Below are 20,349 nucleotides of genomic sequence, written 5' to 3'. Positions count from 1 at the left end.
ACAATCAGATACTTATAGCCTGGTAAAGTGCCAGGATGTAAATATCTGATAGCAATGCGCTTCTCGTTCAAAGGTGCTCCGTATTATTTCAGTTGTATCGTTTTGCGAAGATGCATTAAAGTCGTTTCTTTCTGGTTCACAAGCAAATGTCGTTTGCGTTTGTATGATTTGACACGGAAATCGAACCCAGTTTGCTGATCCTCGTAGATTATTCAATATAATTGCTGCACACGGCATATTGACGTCGTCTATCGGTTGTTTTAGTAGAGGAGATATCAATCCTAGAATAACTTCTGGTATTGTTTCATTAACAGCAGGTTTAAACCACTCTGTATTACTCAACGGTTTTCCATCAGACCATAAGTAATAACCACTGGACTCCTTTAGAACAGACAAACACTTATCATAGATTGGTGAATATAATATCTGGATGTTTCCTGCGTTATAATTGTTTTCGAAATAATTCAATATTATCAATATCTTTAATTCAATAATCATAATTATCGAAATCCTATGAGATAGTTGATAAAATGAACATATTTTACCTGCCATTTCAATCCAATCACCACAATAAGTGCCACGTGTGAATATGCCTCATGAATCAGTCGTGTAGCAAACAGCTTTTTTACAGCCATCATTTCACGTTGGGATTTGATACTGAGAAGATGTCCTCCGTATTTCTGCTGACAGTAAATTTCAGCGTTTTTCCAATTGATGTATCTAATACACGAAACACCAGATCGGCAGCCATTAAATCGATATTCTATAACAGGCGATTGTTCTAAAGTGTATTGATTTGAAATATTGGCATACCCCTCGGTCATTAAGACACAAGTCATACCCGAGTAAACTGTAAAATGCAAGTCTTGCTACTGCGTTATTTTCACAATTTTTTTTTTATATGACGAGTTTCCGATATAATTAATGACGATAATGCATTGTTTCGATCACGAAATATGTTGATCCCCTGAAGCGGTAACTAGATTTCGAGCATGATGTTTGTCCGATTTATTTAAACATGATAATCTGATGTAATAATGTATACTTTTGTCAGTAGGATTAGAAAATACTTAGAATGTTTTTTTTTTAGAAAAGGAAGGGGATAATCCAGGGAAGTTCGGTGATTGCACGAGTCCGCAATGAATTTACTCCTCGAGTTACCATCCATCAAACCTGGATGATTATTTATACTGTGCTTTAATTTCTGACATTTACGTCGTAATACAATCATTAGTGGTGACCTCCAGAATTCATATTCGGTGCGTAATAATTTCACTTGGTATGATACGGGACTGCTATTTAGCACGTGACCATTGCAACTTATTGCTGAAAAGGGAGCCCTTGCTCCAAGATAACAATAGTCAATTTGATTTTCACGATCTGATAATACATCAGTCCATGTTTTCTATCGGTAGGTGTCGATTTTCAGGTGTGATCACGACACAACGCGACGTCATAGTGATCTGACTTACTACTTGTGTAACATAGCCGTCACAATCAGTAGGAGCAAACATGCGGGAATTAGATACTAGTTTATCATCCCAGTTGTAAGCGTATGTCATTGTAGCAGCCGGTCTCCCTGAATATGTTATATATATACATAAAACTAAAAACAAAAAAGCCTTTTTCAAAATTCCAAATGTTTCCTATACCAGGTTTGGATTTAATGGACCTACTATCACTCAGAACGTCGTTGATTAAATTTGAACATCGTCATCGACCGACGAAGGCCAGTACGACCCCAACCCTCGACTTCGATAAGGGCCCGTGATACCGACTATCCCGTTAGATGGCGTGTGTATCAATTGGAAATCTATCAAAATTCATTTCATTTGCAATACCTTTCATGGAGATTTTGAGCCGTTCATATCAGAAATCATAGGCAAATCAACTCCCCTAAACTAAGATTGATTCATATATAGTGCCATATTTATTCATAATTTTCTGGAACGTGAGAAATTATGAAAAGAAATCTGGCACCGTTGTTCGAATGCACACTAGCGAACCTGGTGAATCCTCATTTGCCACAAGGACAAATCGATTTTATTCTTTTGTTTCGAATGTGTCAATTGTTTATAATTTCTGGTATTCAAATGCTTTGATTTCCGTCATCTTTATAATTTGTATGTATCATGATTACGTATTTGTCATAAAAGAAATATTTCTTTGACAAGAAAGTTTATCATTATTAGTTTATAAATCTTCTTTCCATGATTTTCCGGTTCAGGACATTTCGTCAATCTCCAATAATAAAATGTTTCTGCCAATAGATAGCGCATTGGTGAAAATTGTTGCTATGTTGATGTCAATATGTCAAGATCTGGTGAAATAGCATGATGCGTTATATAATCCAGCTATTTCAATGGTCAATTAAATGATTTTGGGTGATAAATTGAATCTCGCGTAGAATTTCTATTTGGATCGGGTAGAAATCTTTTCAACACATTGAAAAGGCCAAAATGGGTCGTCTTGTCTCCAGGCGGGTAGATTTTCGAAGATGAAATCCGGTTAAATATAGAAAATGAAAAGAGAATAAAAAGAGAACGGCCTAAAATGAAAACAAAAAGAGCGTCGGAGGATTCATTTAGGTTCGATCAGCCATTTCCCGGCGAGGTTTGAACCTACGTAAGAACTATTGATCTCACACTCACTGACCACGTGGATCATTCACCAGATTGGGTAGGGCTCAAGCTTGTATAGGCCTCAAACCTCCTGCTATACAAGAATCCTAGGTGGTTTAGATTCATCGTGCAAGGTGATGAGACGGGTATTCGAATTGTCACCTACGATGCGACGCGTCGCAATCACACAACCGTTTTTGCCCAGACCAAATTTGGCCGGAACTACTGTTCACACAGGTGACAAATTGGCCTGTGTCTATTTGGCCAAATTATAATATTATGGTGGCTGACACATTCATTTCCATGGGTGAATCATTATTACTTAGGAATATATTTTGAAGACGATTTATTTTTCACCACGGAATTATTTTTACCTACGAATACATTCGATGGAAATCTATCTTTCATACCTGAATCCTCTTTTTGGAAATTCTTTTACGCTCCTTTTCATTCATCACATCATTAACATAGAAAGGTAATTTTATAAATATAATTTTACGTAGGTACTTGCAGGTTTTCCTTTCATGTTAAGACATCTTGCTGCCGTGACAGTGAATTATTTCCAATGGAAACTGAGATACCTAAATACACCAAGAGATCAGCGAATATGAGATAATTCGGACGAAATCGGAGTTGAAGTATTGGTAATATACATTGTAAACGGCTACGGCATGAATTGTAGGCGCCAATCTTACTGCATCGTCTGCGATTCATTAATTTGGTACCCTCGTCAATTCGAATAAAAAACCCTAAAAAAATCTGGCTCATTTTATGAAAAAACGCAAACCGAGTTACTCTGTTCCTGAATTGTCCAAAGAAAAAGGCAAAATAATAAAATGATACAGCAATAATCCTACATATATATATATATATATATATATATATATATATATATATATTTATATGTTATCCTACATATATGTATATTCGTGTATTTATGAGTATATTGTTAATGTTTTCTGTTCTCTATAAGCCAATGAATTTTTTTGTTGAGCAACAAAATTATTTCCTATGCTGCGGTGTAAGGAGTCAGGGATACTTGTAGAAAATCGAAAAGGGGGTTTTTACCTACAGTGGGGACTTTACCCAGGAGACTACATCTATTGGATTTTTTACCGATTATATACTATAATTCATCCTATCAGACACACGAATTCATAAATCAATGAAAGAAATAGATAAAGTTGAGACGTATTGCTTGACGAATGAATACACGATCACGCGATCTCTGAGCCGTCTTGCGTCAATTCGTAGCGGCTTATACGCTATTGTAATTTAACTTAAAATATAGCATATCAACAATTGTATTGATAGTTGAAGACTTGCAATAATTGAAGATACATGCATACGTATAACCAACCACTTAGATGTTCTACTATTTAGATAATTCGGGATTTATGAATCAAACCTTCTCCAACCTCCTCCATATGCAGTAGACTCTGCCGATAGCGCTGGCGCGGTGACTGGGAAAATGTAAACAGTGTAGACAAAATACCGGTATAGATTTTCGGATTTTTTTTCACTTTTGACAAATAGTAAGGACAGAACATCATTTTGTTATTCTACCGGCTTGAGCCGATCGGACAAATAATCCCAACAATGAGGGCTGGGGATTGACAAATTAAGTTAAGCGTAAAAGAACTGGGACCGTATTCACGAAGCACCCGTTACGTGTCACGTAAGATTTACGGGTGAACTTACGTGGGAACTTACGGGTAGGCGAGTCTGCCCGTAAATTCTTGTTAGGTTTACGGGCAGATTTACGTGACACGTAGGCCTGCGGGTGCTTCGTGAATACGGCCCCTGGTCTTGCACTCTTACCGCCCGGTCACTGATTGCTCAGGGTTTCCGATCGATATTCAATCGTTACGCCTAGGCGAAATGAACGATTCATATCTCCATACAACTCTGAGAGTTCTATGGTATCTCTTAGAATGTGAATCTGTGTACCGACAATGATGAGACAACCATTGGATGTTCCATGTTGTCATTCTAACGCCGCAATTTCAAGAAATATCAGAGATCTTTTTAATGAAAAACCTTTATATTTACGGACATCATTATAATATAATAATACATAAAACGTGTTCCAGTCTTTCTAACAAACATTTAAACCAAGTTAAAAAATTCCTATATGTTTATATATATATATATATATTTATATGTATATATTGAAATAATATTTCATTATTTACTTATTCACAAATACACTTGTACCAAATCTACACGTTGCATTTTCTATTCGAACTAAAAAATGAAAAGTGTTTTACTACTGCTATTCCTAATCAGTTAGATATATTGATTTAGATGTCTACCGATTGCTGCATACCAGCTACAGGACAGTAAATGAAGGATATTTTGACTGAAGACTCAACTGACCTCCGCTTAGTCTCCCTTTACCACGGATGTTCGATTTCAGTATCTGCTAACCGGAATTCACGCCCATACCTAACTCGGTCTAATTCCATCTAATTCTATCCATTTTTATCGGCTTGTGGTTCGAATCCGGCCGAGGGAGGATGTGCTACTAGGAAGTGGCACCCTGGTATGTTTATCGTTATGGTGGCCATTATAAACGAGCGAGTAGAGTAGTTTTACAATAGGTGTAATCCATGGGCCTAGCCCATCATAACTACAAAGTTGAGGAAAATCACACGCCATTCGTTGTTTCTTAGAATGATATCTAGAAACCAAGATTTCTTCCACCATAACGGCCATTTGAAAGAGCGAGAAGCTTGAGGTGCGATTCATGTATTGGACCGAGCACACAATATCAAGCAACTATCAAGAACATCCTACATCTAGAAATTCACAATTTCCACCTAAACGGTTATATTGGAGGTGCGAGAGACTTGATTTTTAATAGTTGCTACCGGTGAACTTACCCAATTACACCTCAAGTCAAATCAAGTATTTTTTTAAGCGTATAGAGCGCTAATGAGGAATTCAAGATGCTCACTATGGTGGCCATTTTGGGACAGGGAGAAACCTGCGCAGTAGGTGTAATCAATGGACGAAGCCCATCACACATACCGAGTTTCAAGAAAATCGCCCGCGATTTAGTCTATAGAACACTTAAGAAATTCAAAATGTATTCCTTTGGTGGCCATGTTGAGAGAGTGAGGAAATTGATACCACATTACACTTACCAATCGCAAGTGCGTCGTGGTTAGGGCGCTAACGAGAACACGTAGCGTTGGCTAGAATGTCACCCCGACCTACCGGAGTGATATCATCAACCAGTCTCTTCGTGACAGAGGGTACCGCCGGTATCACGTATCATGATATTGATTGAGGTCTACTGACTGCATCCACACTCAAAATATCGAGTCATCACTGATTCAACACTATGTTATCGACCTTATTACTTGTGCCTGTTGGCCCTAGTGCATCATAGCTGCAGTAAGTGCGATCAGAATTTCTATCGTCGGGCCGGTGCCATAGAAAGAAATGCCTTCCCTTATTCACGCCCCTCTTAAAATAGATCTTGGGATTAAGGGTTAGGGTTAGTGTCAGATCCATCTGGTTCTATGATACCGCAGAATCCCAGATTAGGAACCACGAAATGGAATCGAACACATGTAATTATAGATTTCAAACACGACAGAATCAACATGTTCTTCTACTCACTAACATGAGACGTTTGTTGGTTTATACTTCGCGTCGCACAACGGCCCTTGTCTTACGGCCGTAGATCAAAAATGTTCCACAAACCTCTTACGCGTATTCCATAAGTTTTGTAGGCTATATATATATATATACTTATGAAAGTCACCTGGCGATCATTAGCCTACCACACTGACACCCTATTTCGTTTAATCGAAGGAAGGGGAATTAATTTCTTGGTACGTATAGGTCGAAATGAATTATTATGAACATACATTGAATCGCAACTAAAACTGCAGAGGCTGGGCAAGTTTTAACCTAAAAGCGGGAATGACGAAAACAGTAAATCCTGGTGAGTGTAAAGCTATTGTGATGAGTCGATGTAAACTATAAAGCAATCTCCAGACGATGGGAGGCTAGCTGACTCCCATAGCTTATTCTAAATAAATTTCATACTCTCGACATTTACAATCCTCGTGATTTCGTGAGCAACAGTTTGTAAAATCTCTAACAAAACGTCGGCACAAAAATCCGACCCTGACGTCAACCAGCGACCATGGGGTCGATTTATCGAGCAACTGCACTCCTTCAGCTACGTACTAGTTAGTACCTTCTACTTTCTACCAATTGCATGTATTTCCCTTTTTTTAATCCTAACAGTCAAACTCCGTTATACCGGTGTCGTTCTTCGGAGGTTTTCGGCAGATCTCGACAAATACAAGTGGTCTCTGTTGTGATCTCGACCAAAATGCGTCTCCGCTGTCGTCGACATTGTTTGTCTGGAATTATCACGTGACATCGTGAAATTCGACATCTCATTGGCCGTTTCGGAGACGGGCGTATAAGTAAAATAACTCTCCTGAATGCTGTCCCGATCTCGTGAGACACTGCGAGATCTTCCGCGGTTATGTTGATGATGGTGATGATGTCCATGGTGACTTGGATTGTTTCTATGATTCGCTTGTAACATGGCTAATCTTTCCTGTTTCTTTCTATAAGCGTGTTTATGTCGTGAAATATATAGATAAACCGATAGAACGCCCCCTAGTTCCGATAGTATGAACGACGATATTGTCATCATAAACGATGAGCCGTATTCATAAGAGAATTCCGGAGGTCCTCCACTTCTGGGTTTAGTATCCACAGCTTCGTTACTAATACTAACGATATATAAAATTATTCCTATCAATACGCATAATCCTGAAAATAGAAAATTACAAGCCAAGTTAGTTTATGTGTGACCTCACCAGTATAGGAACGAACATGCCTAATGGAGTCCGATATCCAATTGACAAGATATTGGCATATTATAATGGCAAGATATTCTAAGATCGATAGTCAGCGCAATACTTATGAACCTTTTATTGAAACCGAATTATTCTGTTAACTAGATACGCAGCTTAGATGATGTCATTATTAACAAATCAGATATCCCATTTTATTTGAGCCCGGGTTTTCCACCTAAATAGCTTTCCGTGAACTTTGCTTCTCAACGATTATACAACGGGCAATCTGATTGGTGCCGTCACTTTTCGTGCGGCAAACCTGCGCCTGTACCTGCGCACTCGGACTAGGGTTTTCGTGCCGTGGCTGAGTCTAGCGATGCCACCAGGTTCGAATCCCTGTCGAGGTTGGATGAGTCAGTACCTGCAGAGATTATGGGGATACATCATGCACGCGGTCCATCTTGCGCTGCGGCGGTGCGGTGCGATGTTGATTTCTCCACTGCGATCGGCAAATTCGTTATCTTATATCCAAATGAACTCAAAATCAAAAATTGAGATCACCAACGCGTCATGGCTATAACCGCAGTGGTGTTGCACCTCTGCAACGCAATCTCCTGGACCGCATGCGCTGTCACTAGCCTTAAGGTTACTGCTTTCGTTACAACGCATAGTATATATGATATAGACAACATTACATTACGTTACAATATAGACAAGAAAGCCTCCTATCGCTTGCATGTAACCACCCTTGAAAGATGACTCTACCATAAAATCCCCATATGACCTCACTAATTGCAAGATATGGCAAAACCTGATTAAGTAAATTAGCTAATCAAATTAATTGATCTTACTAAAGTTTGTTGATTTTTAAATACCCCGGGAATAAACTGCATATTTATGATAATAATGATAATATTCATCCTCATTTATCGAAATAATTATGACCTGTATGACAGTCTCACAATCTCACTATTTCAGATCTAATTAAAATGACTTTTTCAACAGATTAATCAGGAATATATTCATTCCATGCACACTCCTTCCCTCCTTCTGATGTCTAAGGGTACAGAGGAAAGTGTAATAAATATGTACAAGACACCATCGCCGTCCGATGATCATCCATTTTCTGTTGTACTCGTCAGGAAAATTGATCAGTGCATGAACAAGGAAGCTAGATTCTGAGAATACGGATGACAGTGTAGCTAGAATAGGATCTTTCGCAGTAGAGTCTGATTCGACTACAGACAATTATCTATCAACCTTACGCCGTCGAGACAAATTAGTTCGATCGTTGCAAAGCCTTTGGATTTCATTTGCATACCGGATAATGATTATGAACAAAAGCATTAATATAACAACATTGAAACCCCTTGAATACAATGTTATAAGGTTGAAAGCGAAATTTGATTATCAGAATTTAAAATACACGCGACGTTTCGGATGGGAGCGAAATAGCATTGGAGAGGGAAACGGAGGGAGGGAATGTTAGTACGGAACGTCGTGTTTTTTACATTTGATTTTTATTCTTGATGAAAAAAATTTCTTTTAAATTTGTATTTTAAGGGTTTCTATGGTATTCTAGTCTTCGCAGCCGAGTGTAGCTAGTCAATTGATGCTATTATGATAAAGGAAGGATACTTTGAATGCATCAATATCATCGAGTCGACAGCACCGATAGGATAAATCGTATATATTTCAAATAAACCACCCTCCTTTTGTACCCTTCCAGAAAATGCATACGTTCTTACTTATTAGTTGGCCTGAATGGGGGCACTGAAGTTGCTATGGTCAATTGCCAAATTAGTAACTATTTTATTTCTGTTTGTTCACTTAAACAAGTTTATTTTGTTATCGAATTTGTAAATTTTCTAGCTTTATAAAATTTGTAAATTTTGTGTTGTCCCTCTAATACCTGTAATGGGTTTGAGTGTAAAATAAATAAATAAATAAATTGCCACATTGCGGTTTCGTCTTACTTGTTGTACGACAATCATAAAATTCGATGGCGTTAACCCATCCACTTATACTGTTTTGGTGCCTTTCAATGTTTGTTAAATGCTGTGGCCTAGCAACTGACAACAATGATACTTCAAATGGCTTAACAGAATGTGGACCATTCGAACGAACGAACGAACGAACGAACGAACGAACGCCTGACACTAACATCAAATACAAGCAGAATCAAGTACCTGAAACAACAAACATAATCCCGGCAACGAAAGTGAGCACTTCATTTTTGTGGGTACAGTGTCCTAGAAAACTGACAACTTCTCCAAATAACAACAGTAGAAGCCCAATTAGCGGAAATATTGTGGATCTTCTCATTGATACTGAAAAGAAAGAATAAAGAAATATACAGATTTAAATCATACACTTTTAATTTAATTAAAAACCCACAAAGAAAAGCTATAAAAGTTACAACGTTTCGACATAACCATTACAGTGGGCATAGAAATTTTACAGAAGGAACACCTGAAGCAGCCCAGCGAAGATGAAATCTCAAAAATCCTTTGAATTGAAGGTAACCTTTTACGTAATTCAAAGGTGTTTTCCCTCTCAACAGAGAAGAATAGTTATTAGAGGACATATTTCACATGCTCTGTCTATTTTTATTCCAATAGTTTTACCCTATCACTACTCCCTGCAATGGGACGCCTCGATCGGCGGGGATGTCCCCGTAGCTACGATGAATCCGTTAATTTGCCCATTGGGGTACCTGCAGTGTAACTGTGGCAATCGAGGATTCCACTTATGGCAGGCGAGGATTAACTAGGTTCGCAAGTGGCTACTCAGTTACAACGCTTCAATTTCTTCTACATTTCAATTAAATTCGAATCAACTTCTCTCATTAGTAAATCAATTTCCAATAGAACTTTACCAAACACTCATTGAGAACATTGATCTCAACCGATTTCATTACGTATAAATGAGTGTATTATTACGCCACCTGGTATGTGTCGCTACCCCCATAACTGGCCGGGTGCATTGGCCCGCACTCATCGGAGTTCAGTAATCGGCTCAAAACGTATAAGAGTCAATGGTAAACTCCGCGAATGCCTTCGAGCTCTCGACACCTCGTAGATGGCTCACGCTCAGGAGGCAGTTTAGATAGTGTCACAGCTCAGACGGTACAATAATACATAATAACACTAGTCACGTAGTATGATTAGTGTCACGGTTCACATGCCGGTTGTGTGGAATTCACTGAAAAACGGATTCCCGCGAATCAAGAAGTAACTCATCTTAAACGTGACCTGCATCCTCGATCATTAACTCTATTCTTGCATAGCTTCTTCAGACGAAACCTTCAGCTCGGTTTCATAGTCAAAGCCAAGAAAACAACTTTGATTATATCAGGCTTTACTAAAATAATGAGTCTTAATTCCTAAACCATATCTTGACATGTCGTAAGTGAATTGCGAAGTGATTGCGCTTGGAGGGAAATAACTCGATTCAAAGCTACCTGCTGTGGTAGGTGATTCCATTGGTAGGTTATATGGTGGATTCTAAGCGGATTTATTGAGAAATGTTTAATGAGTATAAGGCAAGGCGGTGTTGACAATTCTTTGATCAGCAGTTGCCGTATCTGTCTGCTTTCATCATTACTCCGATACATCTCACAGCTAGTGAAAATTAGAGTAATCCGCGTCTTAGCCATTTTACCGACGGAGAAATCAACTAATGCACTTAAATTAGGTCCTAGTCATTACGGTAACTCGCCTGACGGGATAAATCTGGTTGAGCTCGTGAATGTTCACAACTGATGTGATTTACAACCGGTATGTAACACGTTCGATCTATAGCCGTTAAATGTGCGGCGAGGACCATTATCGTCATCACGCGTATTGATGCTTTTCTGCAGTCCCAGACAGTGATGAGACTATATATAAGCTCACTTCTGGTTACATTTGCAATCGAACAAAGATTTTGCTTCATTTTCTGTAACTAGAGCCTACATTACCAATGGTCCCGAGTTGAAGCCTCTGATTCCATGGTATGAACCTAGTTCAAGAGTTGTGAGTAAGAGTTAACTTTGGGCTAAAATCAGTTCATTTTCAATGGGTTAAGAGTCAAATCTTAACTCAGGACTATGGAACTGGATCCCGGAAAACTGTCGCAATTCTCTGAGCAGGGATTCAAACATGACCGCATCGAGCCACGGTGTACGAGAACAGAACCGGTAAATCGTTAGGGCCTATGCACGCTATATCGTGTAGACTCTACTCTCCTCACGAGATTGTCTTGCCTATAAGAAAAGGTTACGTGATAATAACGTGACGGGCAATCACAAAATGCATTAATACGCGCGGATATTTACGGTATAGATTGACAATAGTCTTAGACTAATTGAGTGCGTGTGTTGTACGTTGATCAATGTATTGACACCGATGACTCCTGAATACTGACTGATGTTGGTTCATTGTAAGAACGCCTGGGTCCAAACAGATTATGAGGTGTTATTGAAAAGAAACCAGTGGCATCTCAAACAACGAAACTACGAGCGAGTTCGACGACGTTTTTTTAATAAAGGACCATGGGTCCGCTAGGATCAACTGAGTGTATTTGACTTCTCAGCACATTTTTATTCGACAAGAATTGTCCAACGTTCACCATTTTTTTCGAGATTAGGACAGAATCCGCCGCCCTCGTAGTGGCTCATTGACGGCAATAATACATTGAATATCGACTCGGTAACTCTGGCTGACGAGTATGACACGTTCGACTATTGACTCGTGACGTTGTGCATTGACTGGTCGACGAGCAATGACGGGTGGACTTTGCTTCATAGTATCTGATAGTACTGCCGTCGTGCAAAAACGTTTCATGAGTGTTAGAAAATAATATACAACATATCAATTGTCCATTTGTCGTAATTATTCAATGCGATGGTGATATTTGCGATGCTTCGACCAATCGCTGGACGGATTTTCATGCATCAATAGAGATTCGAGTTGAATATTTAGACGAGGAGCATCAATGAATAACCGCGATTCAGAACGAGACCCTATACCATAAATCAACTGATTTTTGATCACTTTTTATTTGATTAAGTTTCTAATCATCGATTAACACTTCAGTTTCAGCTGTGCATTGTGCTATAATTCGTTGTAAACAGGTCGTGGTCAATGTTATTGCACTAATCTCGCTGATTGGTTGAGTGGTTGATAGTCCAGTCAACGAGCAACCTAAATTATGCATTACTTTCAAGGATTGGAATTTGCATCCCGATTTACATTCGCAGCAGGTATTATACCCGCACTCCAAATGCCCCGAAGTTGAATTACACATCGCAATGTAACAAAAATGTATTAATATCTTCACGTTAGCTTTACGATGGCAGCTCTTCCTTCATGTACAATATCGCTGATGGCATAACAGGAATAATTACTTTAGGGGCAATATTTAGGGGTACTAGGTTCGTCGATTACGATGATTGAATTCGATCATTTAACTCGGTTTGTAGAATCTAAGAACTACTGGGGCCAGTGGCTCAAACGTGGGTTAAAGATAACCGTTGGTTGAATTCCGCAGTTACAACGAACTTTCAATTGTCACTAATATCAACTATCCACTAGTTTATTCTAACCAACTTTCGAGCAACTGACCCCTGGCTGATTGAGAGTGGTCACATCAAAATAGATAGGGGTTTCTTAAGCGGAATAATTAAACAACTGGATCCAGTTCCACAGTCTGAGGTAGAATTCCGAGTTATAGATTAGTTCATGTCAACGAATTAATTCTGAGTCAAATATCAAACTCACAATTGTGGAACTAGATCACTTAAACAAAAGTCAGTTTAAGATAACCATGTTAAGAATGAATTTTAAATCGACACTATACATCAACCATCCACAGGTTTACTCCAACTATCTTTTGAGCAACCATCATTCAAGTTTGATATTTTACTATCAAAAAGTCAATTTTCAAACTTAAAAATTTGTGAGATTTTAACAGGAGGATTTCATACCTTCTAGTCCGTCTAATTGATGTTAATTGGCAGATGTACTTACATAGGATGGTTTCGGTATGTTCCAGTCCAGCCGTGTCGAATGATGAGAAGTATTTGATGTAACTACATTGACGTTTGGGTGATACTCCTAAAAGGAAACAATTTGAATCCGTCATAATTCGATCAGACAAGCGAAATTTCAACAAAGAGTGCATGCGCCATTTTTTTTCCTTCAAAATTTCAAGACATCTGTATTTCTCACGAATGATAAGAGCGCGAGTATTGATTTATTGTCCTAAACAGTAATGCTAGGCAGTTTATTGCTAGACGAAGAACGTCGAATAAAGGAAACAGTTATGTTGTTTAGTCCCTCGCAACAATATAACTGACACCATTAGTTCCAGTGAAAAGAAAGGAATATAGATTTTTCTTTTTTAAAGAAAGAACAGATAATTCACACGACGGCTATACGGTGGCCATATAACCAAATGAATTACCATGGATACTCTCTGTGTGAAAGACTACGTATGAGTCTGCAATCAAATTATGTGCACTCAGTTCTTTAGCGGCAGATTCGGCCCGAATTAGTAGAAAAAATAATCTTTTTTTTTGGGTCAAATCATACAGTAGACTCCGCTCAAGTTGGATCTTTCGGAGCCGTAAAATGTGTCCGACTTGTGTGATATTGGAGTTGGATGTAAATACATATATCCTCTTAATGTATTTTTGTGTCATGTATGTATAATGTCACCAGAAATATTTCAAAAAATATCCATGCGGTTATCCGAGTTGATCGTATCCGACTCGGGCGGTGTCTACTGTAGTTACCTTAACGCGGCGTTAAAACGAAAATATACCCCGTTAAAACGAAAAGCTGGTTTTGACGTAGCGTTTTCATGTTATGTATGTAAAAAGGTGGATATCGAATGTCATATTTTAGGCACCAGCCACCATACGGTTCTCAGCACAAAGCATTCAAATCCTCTTTCATGGGTTGAAGTATTCCGTAATCATTTCATCTGTATGCAGTATGAAAAATAAATCCGTACACAAGACGTTTTCTATAGATAGTTGGGCGCATCAAAACGAGTAAATAGCTGTGTTTTTAGTCCTGTTATTCACTGACGATGAGGTTCAATTGACATCCAATCGATTCATAACCTTAATGATGATTAAATTGTTCTGTGAACGACAACCGCGTCGAGACTGAGTGAATGCTAGACTTACTCGGATATGGTTTATTAGATTTTCGGGTTCGTTTGTTGTAAGGACATCCACGCCGGATGATTAATGGCTGAACTGCATCGGCGTCTTATTCATTCGGTTTTTTTGAGAAAGAGAGAAGGGTTATTAGGATGAAAAAGACAGATCATTCACTGACCTAGCTGTCCATCGCATACCAATCTCGGAAGAATTAAACCAAAAAACAACTGTGACGTCAAAATGATGCAAAAAGAGTGTCTCTGGATATCTGTGTGTCTAGGTTTTGGAAGAATATCCAGAGGTAGACCCTATGACTGCACCGTCATGCCATAACCATGTGCATGTATATTCTGGTCTAAATTGGCAAATTAAGAAAAGTATCCAGAAAGTTCAGGCAATTTGCCGATTCCACGCCATAAGGGTTGAGGTGTAATTACAACTTGGACAGCACATAATTCTTTGGATTCCCTCGATTATTCGAACACTACTTGCCAGCGGCTAAAACGCCACGATAAATCTGGGATGTTCTGAGTAACATGACAAACTGAGGTTAGCGTTGATGAAGTCCATAATCCACGAGGTATCTCATTGTATATGTAATGTCATGTATTGGTAACTCTTTGGTACAGATTATTGACCAACACCCGATACGTGCTGGAGCTTCGCTTTTAATATGTACTAGCCCACGTATCAATAATGTTATTATATAGGCCTACGTGACATTATCTGTACTCTATTGATTTACCTACGAAAAGAACAAAACAAACTGTAACTCCCTTTTTATCTGCATTTCTATCCTGGGCGCTGTTGTAAAGGAGAAACACCGTATCGGGATCGATTTTTAGCTATGAATATATGCATCTTGTGTGTGTGTGTGTGTGTGTGTGGTGTGGTGTGTGGTGTGGTGTGGTGTGGTGTGGTGTGGTGTGGTGTGGTGTGGTGTGGTGTGGTGTGGTGTGGTGTGGTGTGGTGTGGTGTGGTGTGGTGTGGTGTGGTGTGGTGTGGTGTGGTGTGGTGTGGTGTGGTGTGGTGTGGTGTGGTGTGGTGTGGTGTGGTGTGGTGTGGTGTGGTGTGGTGTGGTGTGGTGTGGTGTGGTGTGGTGTGGTGTGGTGTGGTGTGGTGTGGTGTGGTGTGGTGTGGTGTGGTGTGGTGTGGTGTGGTGTGGTGTGGTGTGGTGTGGTGTGGTGTGTGTGTGTGTGTGTGTGTGTGTGTGTGTGTGTGTGTATATATATTGTTACAAGTTTGGTTCTCGTCAGCTACCGTGTCCACGTAGATGGATTGCGCACTTCGCCGTAAACTTAGATGATTTTATTACTGGATACGACGATTCAATGTTGATTGCCGGTACGTGCTCTGAATGCCAGAATAGGGTGACGCTCGGCCTTTTGCTCGCGTTGTGGCCCCGGCGCCAGTTTGAGCAAACCGCACAGTTTTCCGTTCTGAAAAACGCCACAAATTACATATATCGATCGGTAATCTACTTGTGATAGCAAAAACGGTACCAACGGGAAAACGCTATTCGCCAAATTTTACTACAAGAATAATTTAGCTACACCTGTGCCCTACTAAGCTAGTGTTAAAAGCCAGCTGGTGGTGCCATCTATGATTGCAAACCTATGAATTTTATATTACCCGACTGAGCAGGCTAGGGCATCTTCCGTCAAATGCTGCGCGGTTTTATTTCAATACAAGTAGAGGTCGAAGTAAAAAAAAAAAACATCTAGAAGAGTCTTTTTGGCCCCTCACATCTGTGACAGCAGGTGGCCTCATTTGCAATAACATGTGTGTTGCTGATGACGTCCAGTGTCCTTCAGTGGGTTTCGGCGAAAATACAGTGCTGAAAAGCCGGTGTTCGGAAAACATGTATATACATGTATATATGTATAAACGGCGGAACCTGCACGAATTTCATTAGATAAATCCGTACATATGAACCATTTATATTCAGCACGAGTGACTGGGATAGACCATTACTCTAAATCATTAGTGGCATGGATGTACCCCAGTCAACACAAAGCAGATATTTGCAACGATGAAGGCTTTCCGAGTAGATTTTCGTGAAATAATGATTAAACCTCAGTATGTATCTAACAATCGAACCCTTCATTCTCATTGGCTTCAACATCGGTCGGTGTGGTATGTCTGAGTGCATACAAAATATATTTTTCAATTTGATTTTGCATCGTATTAAATTTAGATTTAGCACCGGTATGTGTAAAGTAGATTTGAAAATATAGACTTTCTTAGAAAAAGGAAGATGGCTGTTTAGAAACAGCCGAAAGGCTTCACAAATTACGTTTAGAATTTAACTATCCTATTCTTATTTTCATTTATGTATCGACTTGATATATTGTCATCATTGTCGATCGAATTTGCTTCACGCAGATGCTGAAACATGCGAATGCCTCTGAAATCTAACTCACCCGACTGTTTAGTAACGCGCTACAATATCAACTAACCATGTCTGGAAATGCTATATTAAGACTTAAATGCTGATTTCGCACATTAATAAATGGCTGTGGCAGCCATCTTGAGTGACCTATATTATCAAAATCGAATCCACTCGCATCAATAGCCTATAATCTAAATACTATACTACATCCACTAAGATCATCATCCGGGAAACGAAAAATGTCTTAATGGATTGCACCTATGGCAGCCATCTTACCCCTTTATCATCCAAAATCCAACTCACCCATGATAATAAAGCACTTTGAAATGTTAAGCTCCTACGTAGAATGATCCAGAAATGAAACATGTCTGCATGATTCTTGCGCCCATGGCGGCCATCTTGGATGACACCATCCAAAATTGAACTAATCCACGACATTCGTGCTATGAAATTTGAAGATCCTGTAGCATACAATATAATTCAACATGATTAGCGGCTGACCCAGGAACAAAATTTGGACGTAGCGGCCATATTCGATGATGTACATCCAGGCACTCATCCGCGACTGGCATTGGGCATTATACTGGCACCAATTGCTCACGCAAAATTTTACTATATCTAGCATTCGAGTCTCCATATCATTTTATCGATGCACCAAGTTTATTCATAACGGTACTGTAACGATTTAGGGTTTACAGTACACTCATTGGGGATCTAAAACCGGTCCCGTACGTACAACAGCTAGCGTGCAAACCAGTAAACTATTAGAACAGTCTCGAGAACGGCTATCCTCGGGCAAATATCATCACCATTATATATAACATGTACGTATGTATTATAATCATGTATGTATCCTGCAGTGACGTATCCTTCATTTTTCTATTGTTCAGACGTCAGGAATATAGGGCATATATACGTTGGGTTTCCACAAAACCACAGAAGCTTCTTGCAGAAGCCACCCCGTAGAATATGGAAAAACAGACATATCCACAAGGATTTTAATGTATTCTAAAAACAGGATTGGCACTTAATGCCATTTCTACCTCATAATAAATAAATTTCTTGAATTTTCAAAAGATCCATGTTTTTCATTATCAGTCCGACGTCTGTCGAACATGTGACGACATCACTGTCGAAGTATTACCGATATTACCGATAGCGCCTTGGGTTCAACCACAATTTAACAATATTTCTATTCAGATGATTTTAATGTTATCCACCGCCGTTAGTGGCGCTAGTGTTGGGGTATACCTCAAAGGCAAAATGCATTGAAATGTGGAAGACTTTTGTATTCATGCTAGAACTACCTTTAAACATATATCTCTACTCTTGCAAACTCCAAATGGTAGAAGGTTCCAAGTGTTTTATTTTTTTTTGAGATGATCAAAACTATATTTTGAATTGGTTTCGCAACTCTTTTTGACGATTTTATCTGAGAAGTCTGATCCATCACATGAGAATCTACGCAACACGTATACTCGCTTGCCACAGCTTCGTGATACAATCTCAACATCTACCGTTTTACAGTCATAATTCTGTTATTTTCTCGTTTTATTGGCATCATTTATCGTTCTAACTTATATGAATAACTCCTTTATATCTTCAAGATTATAATGGTAGGTAGTTTCCAAAAATATCTGATAATAATGACCGTATTACCGCTGGTAATAGTATGAAAGATACGTGGAAATTAGTTGACGATGTATTAGGGAGGAATTCGTCCTCAAAATTACCTGACCTTTTTATTTCTAACAACCAGACCATTATTGGTAGCAAAAACATAGCAGATAAGTTCAATGAATATTTTATAAGTATTGGTGAAAGTCTAGCAAGTCAAATTCCTGGCACTAGTGAGGATTATCTTCTGTATTTAACAAATCATGTAAACGATAATTTTTTCTTTTTTCCTACTTCACCTAAGGAAATTAGTGATATTGTATTGGGTTTTCGCTCCAAAGTGAGCTCGGGTCTTGATGGCGTTAGCACCAACCTTGTCAAATGGGTCATTGACATTGTTAATCTCCCATTGTCCCATATATCCAACTGTAGTTTACAAACCGTTCAATGCAAATGTTTTTGAGGACAATAAGATAATATATCTATTAATCTATCTATTAATCCGTGCAGAAGTCCACTTGGTATTCGCATAACGGTTCGTATGCAATAGTGTGTGGCGTCGAGTTAATTAACTAATTTACTGAAAAGACTATTAGATTATCTTATTCATTAGCTATTCGTGTGACTCTTGTTTCATTTTCTTCGGGATAAAGGTGAATTTTGTTCTCAAAGTATTTCTGCCAATCTCAAAAACACTGACGTTCCGAAAGATTTCATGAATAAGACGATCGGCCTTATTTTGAATGCTGTCCAAATTCCAGGTTTGAGATAGAAGCGTGGTAGTTGCCTCACTGCATTTCAATGATTCGAGGTTAAAAGCCGTGTTTGCAGAATAAGGAGATAATTTTACTGATCCTCTTAAACCGTCGCTGTTTAGTGTTGATTTATCATATATACAACAGAAACTCATTACTGGTCGTACTAACGGTTTATACTGGACTTGCACTGCACTATAAGCCTATTAATTTGGTACGGCTCATATGATGCATAAAATGTTGGCAGCTTTAAGGCAGAGAGAATTTGAATGCGATCCAGTTCTGTAGTCATTTGCTCGGATATGGACAGTTTTATAATGTATTTTATTGATTCGGATCCAATCGAATTTTGACGAGCACGTTCGTCGTCAAATAAGAAGCAGCGCGGATCTATTCGCTAGACCGTTTTACATCGACATGATACCGCCACTTAAGCGCAGGGCTGCTGTTGGATCTTTGGCTTTCAGGTGATAATAGGCCCATAGATAACCATGTTTTAATCGGGCACTACCACAGTAAGCCTATTAAAAGTATTCTAGCAAATATGTTCCGTTCATCAGATACTACAAAAACAAACATGGCGCTATTAGAACGTTTAATTGGGCCTTCAAAAACAATATCAGTTTCCATGGAAACGGATGCAGTTTTCAGTAAATTGGTTTCCAAGGTGATGAACTACACTAATTCTATGCTTATACAAAGATAGCCTTCAATAAACGCATGCACTTCGAACTTGATAGATTTAGTTAAGACAAGTTAACCTGCTCAATGAGATTGTTTAAGAAAGTGGAAATATCCGAGTTGGTCGAGATGGACCAAGTCGGATGGTACAAAATTCGTTATTAAGTGTAACAGCAATATCATGTTTTTAAAGTCTTTGCGTGGCAAAAGTGCGAACACAAGGTAAAGTTGTGGATCCCGCCTCAGCGGGGTCTCTACTCTAGTATAATCCACAGCCTATGTAGCTTACGCCATATCC

At 38.9% G+C, this 20,349-nt stretch overlaps 1 protein-coding gene across 1 annotated transcript in view; it reads right to left on the bottom strand.

Moving 5' to 3' along the window:
* Positions 1-6,897: 6,897 nt before the first annotated feature.
* LOC141904629 (voltage-dependent calcium channel gamma-5 subunit-like) overlaps positions 6,898-20,349 on the bottom strand; it is a 34,453-nt gene continuing 21,001 nt past the window's right edge. Inside the window, exons 2-4 of the mRNA XM_074793251.1 lie at positions 13,465-13,548; positions 9,643-9,783; positions 6,898-7,427 (exon numbers count right to left, since the gene is read on the bottom strand). Of these exons, the coding sequence (XP_074649352.1) occupies positions 6,898-7,427; positions 9,643-9,783; positions 13,465-13,548 (755 nt within the window). The remainder of the gene's footprint in view (positions 7,428-9,642; positions 9,784-13,464; positions 13,549-20,349) is intronic.

The sequence above is a fragment of the Tubulanus polymorphus genome, chromosome 4 (genome assembly GCF_964204645.1).
Source record: "Tubulanus polymorphus chromosome 4, tnTubPoly1.2, whole genome shotgun sequence".
NCBI classification, from domain to species: Eukaryota; Metazoa; Nemertea; class Palaeonemertea; order Tubulaniformes; family Tubulanidae; genus Tubulanus; species Tubulanus polymorphus.
This window is presented reverse-complemented; position numbering and strand designations above follow the sequence as displayed.